The sequence below is a fragment of the Gossypium hirsutum genome, chromosome D04 (assembly GCF_007990345.1).
Source record: "Gossypium hirsutum isolate 1008001.06 chromosome D04, Gossypium_hirsutum_v2.1, whole genome shotgun sequence".
Lineage (NCBI taxonomy): Eukaryota > Viridiplantae > Streptophyta > Magnoliopsida > Malvales > Malvaceae > Gossypium > Gossypium hirsutum.
In genome coordinates, this window is record NC_053440.1 from 2,553,690 (window position 1) to 2,566,809 (window position 13,120).

The window sequence follows — 13,120 nt, forward strand, 5'->3', positions numbered from 1 at the left end:
GACCTTGTAATATAATACATATGGTATCTTTATAAATTTTTTAAGTTAATAACTGGATCATGCTATTTCTTTTTTGGTGAACTACACCATTAGTCACTAAATTATGGGTAAATTTTTGTAATGGTCACTTAACTAAAAAGTTACAATTTGGTTACTGAATTATTCGAAAGTTTTTATTTAAGTCATTGCACTGTTAAGGTTTTTTTTTAAAAGAAAGTTTCACCAATGAGATCAAAGTGATGGTTCGACGATCAGTACAACGGATCATTACTCATCGACGAGTAGAAGAACATACCTTAGGTCCAAGCCAATTTGATGGTCAGTGTTAGAGATCAGAGAAAATTGTTTGAATTTTGGTTCGTAGATTCGTGACATCCAAAATTGTTTCATGAAAAAAATTTGAACTATAGAAGAGAAGGGGAAAGAGAGCTTTTGACGGTTACAAACAATGCGAACTAAGAAAGCCATATACCATCAATTTTAACAGCCCATTGACTTAAATGCAAACTATCGAATGGTTCAATGACCAAATTGCAACTCTTTTTAAATTAGGTAACAAAAAATTACTCGTATTTTAGTCACTAATTGTGTAGTTTTTTATATATATTTCCAAATTATTTCTTAGATAAAAAAAAATTCTAATCAGCTGACAAAATTATTAGATTTGGATCTTTCCAAACCTAAATTGTTGAGTTTTGCGAAATCAAAATGACTTAAGTTTGGATTATCTAATCATAATTTTGAGTTTAAATGATTAAAAATTTAAATTTAAACCAATTAAATTTGAATTATTTCGAGTTAATAACTTTTGAGTTGATTAGATTTATTTGCTTTTTTGATTAAATTGAATTAACATAATTTTATAGAATTATAAATTCTTTTTGAAGCATTTAATTAATTTCCACAAGCTACACTTAAAATATTTTTATAATACAAAGGGATAAATCTTTAAATTATACATGAGTTTTAATTTATATGAAATTTGACACATGAACTTTAATTTGATGCAATTATACACATGAAATATTTATTATGGTTTAAATGTATACATGAAATTTTAATTTTGATTCAATCATACACATTTAAAGAAATAAATATATCAATTTATTTTTACATTGGATAAATATAATAATTTATGTATGCAATATATAAACATAAAATGATACTGCATGAATAATTGTGTTAGCAATTTGTGAAAATTAGATCAAATAAAAAATTCATGTATAAATTTGCACAAAATCAAAGTTCATATATATATAGTTACAAATTAAACCAAAATTCATGTATAATTTTGAGATTTATCCTTAATAAAAATGGACCTAATTAATAATTATTCTCATATGAATAAATAAAAGATTGGGGGAATTGGGGAAGGGGGCAAGGGCTTGCGATTAGAGAGGAGAGGAAGCAAAGTGAATAAGATGGACTTAGTTCAATGAATGGAGTACAATGAAAGAGGTGCGTCCCATGCACGTACTAATAGTGACGGGTGAGATACATTTCAACATCATTTCCATGTTTTTTTTTTATGCATATTTTTACAAGTTGGTCCATGGTAGAGTAGCTAGCTTTCTTGGACCTCCGAATGACGGTGCCGACTTGCAGTGCTTGGTTTGGTTGAGTTGGATGGGGTTGGTTGTTCTTCAAGGAGAGCATGGCTTTGGTCTCAATTCACCAGTGACAGTGAGGTGGCTCATGTTTTGTCTTTGGTCATGTTGCTGGGCTGGTCGATGTCAACCATAAACCCTGTTAGGTTTTGTTCATCCAGCAATGATGGTGTTTAGGTTGCCTTGTCCCTCCTATGAAAATGCTCATAATAATAAATTTGCTTGCGTGGGTCAATTTCCCATGTGTTTTAAATTTAACATTGGAACATCAACTTTTTATTTTATTAAAATTTGGACATGGGGGAAATATATTTGTTTAGCTTTAATTGGTTGGGGCAAGATTCATGTGCATGCATGTTGTTACACGTGAATTTTTATGGTTGAATTTGACAATATAACAAAGTATAAATAGATAATTTATAGGATTAGGTATGATATGTATTAAAAGTTAAGAAATAATATTTTATTTGATTTTCTAATTACATTTGTTGAGGGGAACAACTATGAACTACAAACATAAACTGTAAAACGGACATGAATAATATTTTTATGCTTATATCTCTTTCCTTTTTTTACTGAGAATTTGAGACTATGGAATAGAATGATATTTCTTATATGGAACTATTGAGGGGCAAAGCATCACGATTTTATTCCCACTGTTCGCAAGTCGGTGCGACATTATACTCCCCATACCATGGCGATAACGGAAACTAAAGTTAGGGCAAGTGAAGTTCCCATGATTGTTGATAAACTTCCCTTTGATGCTTGGTTAGATACTACTACTATTCATCGCCGAGGTGCTATCTGGCTGTTATGGCTATCTTTTGCGGTTACTATAGAGCAACTGTGTGATACCAAGTAGGAAATCCACACCACTATTAACGTACATGCAAATAACTCTTTGATTGTTTTTATTCGTTGTATATAGAGTTAATGAGTTCCATGATTGTCTAAATCATTGTAACCTTATTGATCTAGGATTCAATGGCCCTACATTCACTTGGTCAAATCTTAGAGATATAATGGGTTTTGTCTAAGAGAGGATTGATTACGCTTTTGCAAATCCGGAATGGAGACTCCTTTACCTAAAAGCTATTGTCAATCATCTCCCTAGGGCATGTTGAGATCACTGCCCTATTCTCATTAAGTTTAGTAATGAAGATTGGAGATTGAGGCGTACCCCGTTTAGATTCCGTCATATGTGGCTTAAGTATCCTAATTTTAACCACATTCTCGAGAGTTTTTGTACTAACTCCCATAAGTCTTTGATTGACACGATCAACTCATTCCTTGCTATTTTGTTTGAATGGAATAAATCTAAGTTCAAGAATTTGTTTGTAGAAAAAAACATTTGTTAGCTAAAATTGTGGATACTAAAAAAGCTCTGGCAGAATTCCCATGCGGGTTCTTGTTAGCTCTTCATAAATTCTATAGTATGAGAGTATAATGAATTGCAAAAATAAGAAGAATTAGTCTAGGCTCTTAAGTCTAATTTTTTGAATATTTTATATTTATGATCAAATTGATAGAATGTGTAAACATTGTATTGGGAATATGCCCAAAGACCAATCATATGATTATTGTAATATCATACTTTCACCTAATTTATTAATAAAGACATTCAGATTATTGTTTTCAGTATTTATTTATGTGTTTCAATAATCTGTATAATTATAATGTCCAAATAGTGATACGATCATTCTTAAATGTCCTTGGTCAAGTATTATTGTGGATTGGGACAACAATAATACATTGAGTCTAATACATGCTTGATTGATAACAAGTGCTGTTATAAATATGTGATATCAAATCAACACATACGTATATGTTTGAGAACAATATACTGGACAGACCCACCATGAGAATGTTTCTTGAATTATTATGTGATAGTTACAAAATTTCTCAAAGTGATAATTGTGTATATGATCCTTAGACTTGAGATCACTGTCCCAACATAGTGAGTCGTATACTTTGGCACAGTTTGTCCATGCTCAAATGAGTTGATATGAGATATCACACTTATTTGTTTATTTTAGTCTCCTTGAGAATCAAGAAATAAAATATTAGACTATACAAGTGTGACTATTTTATGACATGTGTTCAATCTGGATATTAAGGACAAAGGAATAAACTACATAATCATATTATCACAAAAATTCATATCGAACCATGACTTCTTGTAGCTTAGGTAGTAGTGATGCATTGTTAGATATCACTCATTGTTTGTAACATTAGAATTGTTTTAATATTATTGTCAACGTTACAAGATCCTATAGGGTCACAACTTTTGGTTGGGACAATCAGAATGTAATGAACGTTGGGATTATGTTTAACGTGTCATAAAAGTTAAATTGATTATAAAAATGTTCAAATATTAATTTAATTTGACAATGTTAAAATTAATTATAATATATGTACATACTTTATGTGCATATGTATATATAGAGAGGGGGATTAAATTAAAATAACGTGAAAAATATATTTCACATATTTTATTTTATAAATATATCTTTTCAAATTTTTTAAATATTGTATTTAATAAAATTCGATTTAAGGGATTATATTAGGATTTAAATTGAATTGATATCCATAAGTAAATGAGAAAATCATGTGTTAAAGATAATATCCTAATATTCTTTTTAGTGATTAATAGCTATTCAAACAACCTTGAAATTAAAAAGGGAAAAATATCTCAATTTCATTTCCTTACCCGAAATATTATCTTTTGACTAGTAGCAAAAAGAAAATATGTTTTCGTTTTTCTCTTTGAAGTATTTCGAGAGATTTTTTTTTATCGTTGTCATCCGAGTGGATTACATAGAGGCTGAGATTTTTGCGTTGTAGTTTTGGTTTGCGGCATGGATGGATTAATCAATATCAAACCAGTGTTGTTTTTAGATAATCAAAGGTATATTTTTTGTCATTTCTCTCGTACATAGATCCCTAGTTTGTCGGTGTCAAAATATTTTTCCACTACACCAAAGCTAAACCGGCGATCGTACACATTGAAGTACTAAATATATTATTTGACCAATAAAAAAAACTCAAACCAATTATTATCCCTCATCTATAGGGAACTAACCAAAAAAATAACTAAAATATTCGATTTTGATAAATTTAATGATTAAATTGAAAAATTAATAATTTGTGACCAAAATAAAATAAACACAATAATTTAATAACCAAATTAGAATAAAAACAATAATTCAGGGACGAAATTAGCTGCTATTTTTTTTAAATGCTTCAATTGGATTACAACCGACGGCAAGGAGAGTCTTTTCTTTTTTTCATAAGAATCGGTGGCGAAGAGAACTATGGAGAAGCTTCCTCCCATAAATCATATTTTACTCATAATTAATGAATTTTTAATACTTAATGTAAAATCGGTGTTCTTTAAAGAGGTAAACGACTGATCAAATAATGCACTCCATTCTCATAGGTAGGGATTGAACCCACAACCTCATAATTAAGGGATGAAGTGAGCAATTACCACACACCTCATGGATAATCTTTATCTACTTTCTTCGTAATAAATGACTGTATTTTTAGGACATAATAACTTATTTAACTTTTTCGTAGACATTAATTTTTCATTCATTTTCAAGTTAAAAGTTAAAAGTTGTGAAAATTAAATAAAAACTAATTCGAATTTTTTTTATAAAAACTTGCCAACCTCGTATTAAGTGTATGGTGTTTAAATATTATTTTTTAAAATTATTCTTTAAATATTTTTTTACTAAATCACTTAGTTAGAGTATGGTGTTTTCTCAACCTCACTTTTCTTTTAAGATTTTTATTAATCTAATTAAACTTAGAATTTATTCAAGCCCATCTTATATAAATTTATTTATTTTTAAATTAATTTTTTTATTTTGATATATTTCATGAGTTGAGTCGAAGTTTGATTTAAAAAAATTCAAGTTTAAATTTGTTTTTATGTTGATCCGACCTGTCAAAAATTCTATTTTATCATTAAAAAATTAATAAAATATTAAAAATATATTTTAAATTGGTATTTTATATTTTTTATAATTAAATTAAATTTTAAAAAATATTTTTTAGATCCTCCGAATTTCGGACGGGGCGGGTAGCCCGGAGGTGCACTTGTTACTATCTCACTCACGTGAGTTTGATCGCCAATCGTCTGATCCGTTCTTAGCGCTTCACCTCGAGCCTTCTTCTCTTTCCGTTTTCCCAAAGCTAAGAGTTTCTTTCTCATGATTATCACAATTACACCTCAAAAAAAGAAAAGAAAATCAAAATTAAAATTAAAAAAATACGAGAAAATCGCAGCCACTGGGTGATGTTTCGTGGCACTGATCGTCACTGTTAAATCCAGTGCTAACAGCAATGGATGAACCTGGTACAAGCATGAGCATTTTTGTAAATCCAAAAAACATCAATCCAATGAGGCGTCTGAATAAGAAAGATTGCCTTTGTTGAAGTTTGGGGAATTTGATATTTTTGAGGATTTTCCTCTTCTTCTTTTTTTTTTGAGTTTTTTCATAATATTATGTCCGATTTAGTGGCCCGTACAGGTCGGCTTCAGCAAAGGTACGAGAACGGCTATCGGCTTGTCGCTGGGTATGTTTTTATTCTAATTATTTCTATACGTTTTTAATGTAAGTTAGATTTGGAAAACATAAGTTCATGTTGGTTTTTCGGAATTTTCATTAATCAAATTACGGTTGTTTTTATCTGCTTGAATGATGTAGTATTTATAGTTGGAGTGGTTTATTACATTATTAGGATCAAGATAGAAAAGCAATTTGTTTCTTACTTTGTATCTGGTGCTTATGAATGATGCATTTTAAGGTTAAAATGTCTTTTTGCTTCTTTTGATTCTTTTTTATGGAAAATATTATGTTTTATTTCAAGTTCTGAATGGATTATATAGCCATCCTAGGATGGAGTTGGCAAATGGGTATGTTTTCTTTTTGGCTGTATATAGTATCTATACATTGATTATGTTGTTATATGAAATTATGAATAGTGTATTTTACAGTTGAAATGCCTTCTCAAGTAAATTACTTACATGAAAATAGCAAATGATTTATATATAAATACATATATATGAGTGTTTGTGTGTGTGTGATGCCCATCCGTTTCTGTTTACATATATGTAATTTTCAAGCTTTGAATTGCTTTTTCACATTTTCTGGATTAAGGTGGAAAACAGGTACTCATTGCCTTCTGTTTATAAGAATGGTCCATTGAGGTTTAAGTGGTTTATTACATTCTCAGCACGAACATGGAAAATGGATATATTTTACTTTTTTGGTGTTTATGTTTTTTTATGTTCCATTTTCTATCTGTATATGAGTGGCAATCTTTTTTAACTTTGAAATGGTGTTTTAAAGAGTCCCATTGATTTCTCAAAAACTACATGAGGAAGAAGGGAACTGTTATTTTGTCTGTAGGCAAGCATTTATATTATCGTTTAAAGAGTTTGTATTGGTTTCTCCAACAATATGAAAGAAAAAAAAGGGGAAGAAAATTGAAAGAGAGGAACTATGAACAGTTATGAATGGTCTTAGAGAGAAATTTTCGTAGCTAATCTTTGCTATTGGTTGATCAAACAGCTTAATCTATGCGACTATGACAGTGAAAGTTGTCCAGAGTTTTATGGTGGAACTATATCTGCCTATGCCCTTGGATAAGGTATTTGTAATTTGGGCTGGTTCAGTTCAGCTCAGCCCATCCCGAATTATTATTTAATAATAATTCTTTTATTTATATTCAAGCTTTTCGACTAGACGAGACCAAAATGGACTTGGACAAGAGAGAAAAAAAAGTTCCAAGCTGTGGTCCAACCCGACCGGGCCCATGGGTAGGTTTTGGTGGAATTACCTGAAAAATAAATTGACCTAGTGATAGGACAGCCTTGAGTCTTAATAAGACAACCTATTGAAGATGCTACTTAACGGTACTCCTCACTGTTTGTCTTATTTTTCTCAGATTTTGGTGATGATGTTGTGACTTGGCCGTTTTAAGTCTTCAATCTGTGTTTTTTTGTCCCCTTCTTTGCTTGCACTTTTGGATAGAGATTAAATTTTTTCATTCTTAATGTGATGGGAACAATTGGTGTCCTTTTTGACGTTTGCAAAAATCTTGTTCTTGACTAGGCTCAGCTCCATGTACTAAGAATTTGTTCTTCTCTTCCGGCAGGTGTATTCCATTTAGGTATAGATGTTTAGATGAGTCACACCATGAAAATTCTGAAAATGTGGTTGAAGTATTGATGATCAACTCAACTAGCGGACCAGGTCTTTTGTTTCCTAAGGTACAAAGTTGTGTTTTGTTCAGCATATACTGAAGTAATTTTTGTGGCTTTACTTCCTGACCGTCTATGTTAATCTGACTCAGGTTTGAGTTCTGAAGACAGTTATGTTCAACCTTTTTTTCTTAAAAAAAATTCTATGTATTTGGTAAATCATATCCTCATACCCATGTTGAGATATGCACCATGCCCAACAGTTAGGCAAAAGTACTTAAAAGAAAAGTGAAGAGTATGAGCAACATAGGTCTCCTTGCCATTGAAAAACATGATAGATGTATAAAGGAGAGAGTTAACCTAAATGGAGTTAAATTAACTGTTTGGTTTCTGTGATTTCTTGTTCTCTACATCTTCAAAGAGAGAGGACTTATAAAATATTTTCTTATGGAATTTTTGCTCTCTGATTTTAGGGAGGTTGGGAGAATGATGAAACTGTCGAAGAGGCTGCAGTGAGGGAAGCAATTGAAGAAGCTGGAGTCCGAGGAGATTTATTGGTAGATATTTTATTTTCTTGGTTCTATTTATGCATTTCCTTCACATCTTTTTAAGATTGTGAAAACTATAACATTTTTCTAATTTTATTTCATTTCTTTATGCTTTGAAGTTTTTAGCATAAATCTCTGCATATCATTGAATTAGTTATCTCATCAACCTTATTGAGTAAGATTACTGGGAATCCCAATTCCCTGATTGGTAGAATGGCATACTAGCTAAATGTGCAATTTAGAAAGGTTAAATATGTCGATGACAATCTGTGTTGTGTTCCTTCAGTGATTTATTATTTAAAGTATTTTATATTTGTATAAATTATGATTCTTTGATAATTCATTATTCATATCATATAGATTTGAGATATCCGTGTATCCATGTCATGTAGTGTTTTAGTTATTATTTTCGTGTTGTGTCTAATATTATCAATGTGTAAATGACAATGGTGGGAATATTTACCTCAAATTAATCATTTAGTGATTTATTATTTTTACTACATGAAGTGCTAACTAGGGAAAGGGAGGAGTTAAGAGTGGGGATGGGAAGAGAAAACTATAGACCAAGCAATATCATATACAACACGGTACTAACCAAGCAATATCATATACAACACGGTACTAACATGACACAAAAAAGATTACTAAGACACTCGAAAAAGTAACACAAATATGACAGTAACATTCAAATGTTTCCAAAACATTTTTTTTAACAAGAACCAAGTCTCAGATGTGCATGGCTATGTTATTCCAGCTTTTCATTCTCTTGAAGTTTTTGTGTGATGTATGGGTAGATGAAAGACTCGAAAAAAAAATTAAAACACTTATGTTAGGCATATATTTGTATCTCACACTCAGCCGAATTTGAGTAACATAATAGAATACATTTAGCATACTCAAACCCAAAGACTTCAGGAAATAGGAATGCAGATGAAATTAGCATTGAATTAAAGTTTCTTCCATACCTAATTTATTATGTGCGCTAGGCGCAGTGTCTGTCAATGTTAAGTTTTCCAATACGACATGCTATTTCTTGTTTGACTTCTTATACTTCAGTAACTGTTTACTTACTGTTTAATCTAAGGTTGTGATACGACAGTGTAATCAAAGCTGAATTGAGTTCAAGTTGTAAGCAGTTCGAGCTCAAAGTTATGCTCGAGTTTCATTTTTAAAGCTCGTTCTTGATTCAAAATAAAGATTCTACTTATCGAGCCTGCTTGGTTACATGCACAATAAAAGATAAGCTTGATTTCCCATGCTTAAATTCAAGCTTGATTATTTGTACAAGAGCTCGAATTCAAATTGAAAACTTTTTAATACTAACTAAAATAGAATATATATTAAAATAAACAAAAAAAAAAACTTGACTAGTCTCATGAACTACTCCATCAAGCACTAGAATAGTTGAATTTGACTCATTCGATAGCTCAAGCTGCTCGAGCTCTACTCAGCTGAATTTGGAGTCTTTTTTAGTCCAACTCTACTCAACTGAATTTGGAGTCATTTGGAGTCTTGTTTAGCCCAACTCAAGTAGCTTATGAAAGTAAGGCTAGTTGAATGTTTTTATTTATATTTATATTTATATTTTCGTCTTTGGTACTTGAATGTTGTATGTTTTGGGGGTTCAATACTTCATAGGATTAGAATTTAAGATTTTTGCCTTGGCTTTTGATTGATTTTTTATTTATTTATTCAGGATTTCGTAGGAGATTATAATTTTAAGAGCAAAACTCATGAAGATGAATTCAGTCCTGAAGGATTATGTAAAGCAGCAATGTTTGCTTTGTTGGTAAAGGAGGAATTAAATGCATGGCCGGAGCAAAGCACTCGTATAAGAAGTTGGCTAACCATAGCACAAGCAATTCAGAATTGTAGGCATGCATGGATGAAAGAGGCTTTGGAGTATGGTTTTTGTAAGTGGCTTGCACAAAAGAGGAAGACGACTTCCTAATCGGCGACAGTCTCCGGCAAACCCCATACCTGTGCTTTGTATTTTTTTCTGTTCTTTTTTTGAAAATAGAAAATATTGCTGTTTGTGATGAAAATAGTGTTAATGTTTCCTCTCTTTCTTCTTCATTGATTTTATAGGTTTTATATTGCTGACCTCATGCATTTTTAGTTCAGAAGGTAGGTCCAATTTGCTGGGTTTTGTTAACTTTTTGTAGAGGTGGATTTTTGAATGATTGCAAGTTATCAGATTTCTTTTCAACCTTTGCAAGTTTAATCGTTTCTTATATTGGAAATAGAAAATCAAAATGCAAAAAGTAAAAGAAAAAATGGAACAGATTCAGTTGATGACCGAGACACAGACCTTTACTTCTTGGATTACCAAGAAATAAGTGTTACCAAGGTAGATTATGAAGCTAGTGGTAGGGGTTCTGGGTTCGCCAATCCAATCAGAATCAGAATATGCAATGAGTTTGTGGTTATCTTCTCAATAATCTTAATTCCAAAATTAGACGCAAAAGACGTTTGGTTGCACACCAGTGATTGGTTGGCAAATGCATGAATTGAGATAACTTTTGACTGCGAATGAGATGTCGGGCTGAGTGAAAGACAAGTAATGAAGGCTTCCAATTATACGTTTATAAAGAGAAGCATCAACAAAGTTATCTTCAAAAGAGGATGAGAAGTCCACTGTAGAAGTCGCGGGGGTAGGCACACCTTTACAATATATTATATCAACATCCCTGCAACAAATCCATGATACATTTATGCTGAGAGAGAAAATACCATCAACACCTAAAACAAACTCCACACCAAGAAAATAGTGTAACGGGCCAAGATCTTTAAAGGAGATTTGAGAAGAGAGTGCAAATGATAGAACAAACTTCTTGTGCTTGATGATTACCGGTGACTATAATATCATCCACATAAACAAGGCCATATGTACTAAATCCAGAGTTATGTAATATGAAAAGAAAGGAATCAGACTGTATCGTTATAAACCCATGAGTGAGAAGATAATTCATTAATTCAGTATGCTAAGCACAAGTGCCTATTTAAGGCCATAAATAGCTTTATCAAACTTATAACCGTGTGTTGGATACAAATGCCTCAAAGTCAAGAGGTTATCATATGTATGACTTCTTAAAGCCGACCCTGTAAGAAGGCATTTTTGGCAAAATGTAGATTGATAATCTAACTCGAGTCATTGGGTGAAGCCTTTAACAACTAGACAAACTTTGTATCTATCAATAGAACCATCAAAATGATGTTTAATACAAAAAACCAATTATAATCTACCACATTCTTTGAAGGATCAAAAGGTACCAAGTCCCACGTTCGATTTTTAACTAAAGCATCATATTCAATTTGTATTGTGGTTTAAAAATGAGATTGTTGATGGGCTTGTTTGAATGTGCAAGGAATATAAGTAGGTGAAGGATGTATGGCCACATGAACTTGTTTAGGTTTGAGGTTTGTCTTTGAATGAGTGAGCATGGAATGAGAGGGTGTGGTTGGTACATCAATTGGTGGGTTCGATGTAGTAGAAGGCAAAACATTGATGAAATTGGTGCTAGTTGTGAAGTCGAAGGAGAATGATGCAGTATATCGATGGTTGATTGTTGACACTTAAATGTCATGGGTGCTTGAAAAGGTGGGTCAAATATGCTGCAATGGTGATACGTTTCGAGTATGGGTGGGTTTAATTGGTTTGGAAATTGAGGGTTGTTGGAAATCAATAAAATTTGAAAAAGTTAAAAAAAAAGTGTCAAGAGGCCAAATAAGATGTCCCCTAATTTTTATGAAGTCCGAACGTGATATCAATTGTAATGGTGTGCCCTCTAAGCTTTGGTTGATTATTTCTAGCGTTGCCTTTTCCACTAACATATTTATTCGCTAGTTCCCGTATTGATTTTTCTTATTTTTGAGAGAGCAACAAAGGTGGTGTGTTGAGGAAGTTATAACTTCAGAATAAAAATAAGAGGGCCGCTTAAAGCGACGAGAAAGGGAAGAAGAAGGTTGATATAGCCGATGCTAGTGTTGTCGAGGACAAAGGAGATGATTTGTTATTAGCGTCTACGACTGAAAGGTCTAAGCTTACGTCTGAGTGGATCCTATATTCAGGGTGTTCTTACCATATGTGTCCTAACATGGATAGTTCTCCACGTATAGTTTAGTTGAAGGTGAAGTTGTGCTTATGGGGAGTAATTCCCCTTGTAAGATAGTTGGTACTGATACGCTTCAGATTAGGATGCACGATGAAATTGTAAGAACACTGTCATATGTCAAGCATGTGCCTGATTTGAAGAAGAATCTCATTTTCTTAGGTATCTTAGAATCAAATGGTTGTAGGATCGTCATAGAGTCAAATAACATCAAAGTATCTTGTGAAGCTCTTGTTTTGATGAGAGAACAGAAAATCGGTAGCCTATACATTCTGTAAGGTTCAATGGTGACCGATGCAACAACAATTACAGAAGTAGAGATGAAATTGTCTCCACGTCACAATAAGGACTCCCATGATGTTGCGATGACGCGACTCCGTCTTTACGAATTCTAAATCAACTTAATTATGGAACATGCGACTAGGTCATATGAGCGAAAAAGACATGTTCGTTTTGAGTAAAAGAGGTCTTCTCACAAGCACTAGAGTTGAAAAGTTAGATTTCTGCAAACATTGCGTTTATAGGAAGCAGACTCGAGTCAGCTTCGATTCGACAATGCACGAGACAAAAGGGACCTTTTACTACATTCATTCTGATTTATGGGGTCCAGCTCCAGTCGTCTCCAAAAGAGGTAGCAAA

General features: G+C 32.2%; 1 protein-coding gene across 1 annotated transcript; it reads left to right on the forward strand.

Annotated features, from left to right (window-relative positions):
• The first annotated feature begins 5,698 nt into the window (after nucleotides 1-5,698).
• On the forward strand, nucleotides 5,699-10,575 carry LOC107927525 (nudix hydrolase 16, mitochondrial). Its single transcript, XM_016858614.2, has 4 exons — nucleotides 5,699-6,191; nucleotides 7,776-7,890; nucleotides 8,295-8,378; nucleotides 10,066-10,575. The coding sequence occupies exons 1-4, from the start codon at nucleotides 6,121-6,123 to the stop codon at nucleotides 10,318-10,320; spliced, it is 525 nt and encodes a 174-aa protein (XP_016714103.2). The 5' UTR covers nucleotides 5,699-6,120; the 3' UTR covers nucleotides 10,321-10,575.
• Nucleotides 10,576-13,120: the final 2,545 nt, after the last annotated feature.

What these genes read in the sequence shown, in the direction of transcription:
- LOC107927525 (XM_016858614.2), top strand. Translation starts at nt 6,121, where the DNA reads ATGTCCGATTTAGTGGCCCGTACAGGTCGGCTTCAGCAAAGGTACGAG. An exon ending in GGCTATCGGCTTGTCGCTGG is followed by an intron (nt 6,192 to 7,775) that starts GTATGTTTTTAT and finishes CTCTTCCGGCAG; the next exon opens with GTGTATTCCATTTAGGTATA. An exon ending in GAGTCCGAGGAGATTTATTG is followed by an intron (nt 8,379 to 10,065) that starts GTAGATATTTTA and finishes TTATTTATTCAG; the next exon opens with GATTTCGTAGGAGATTATAA.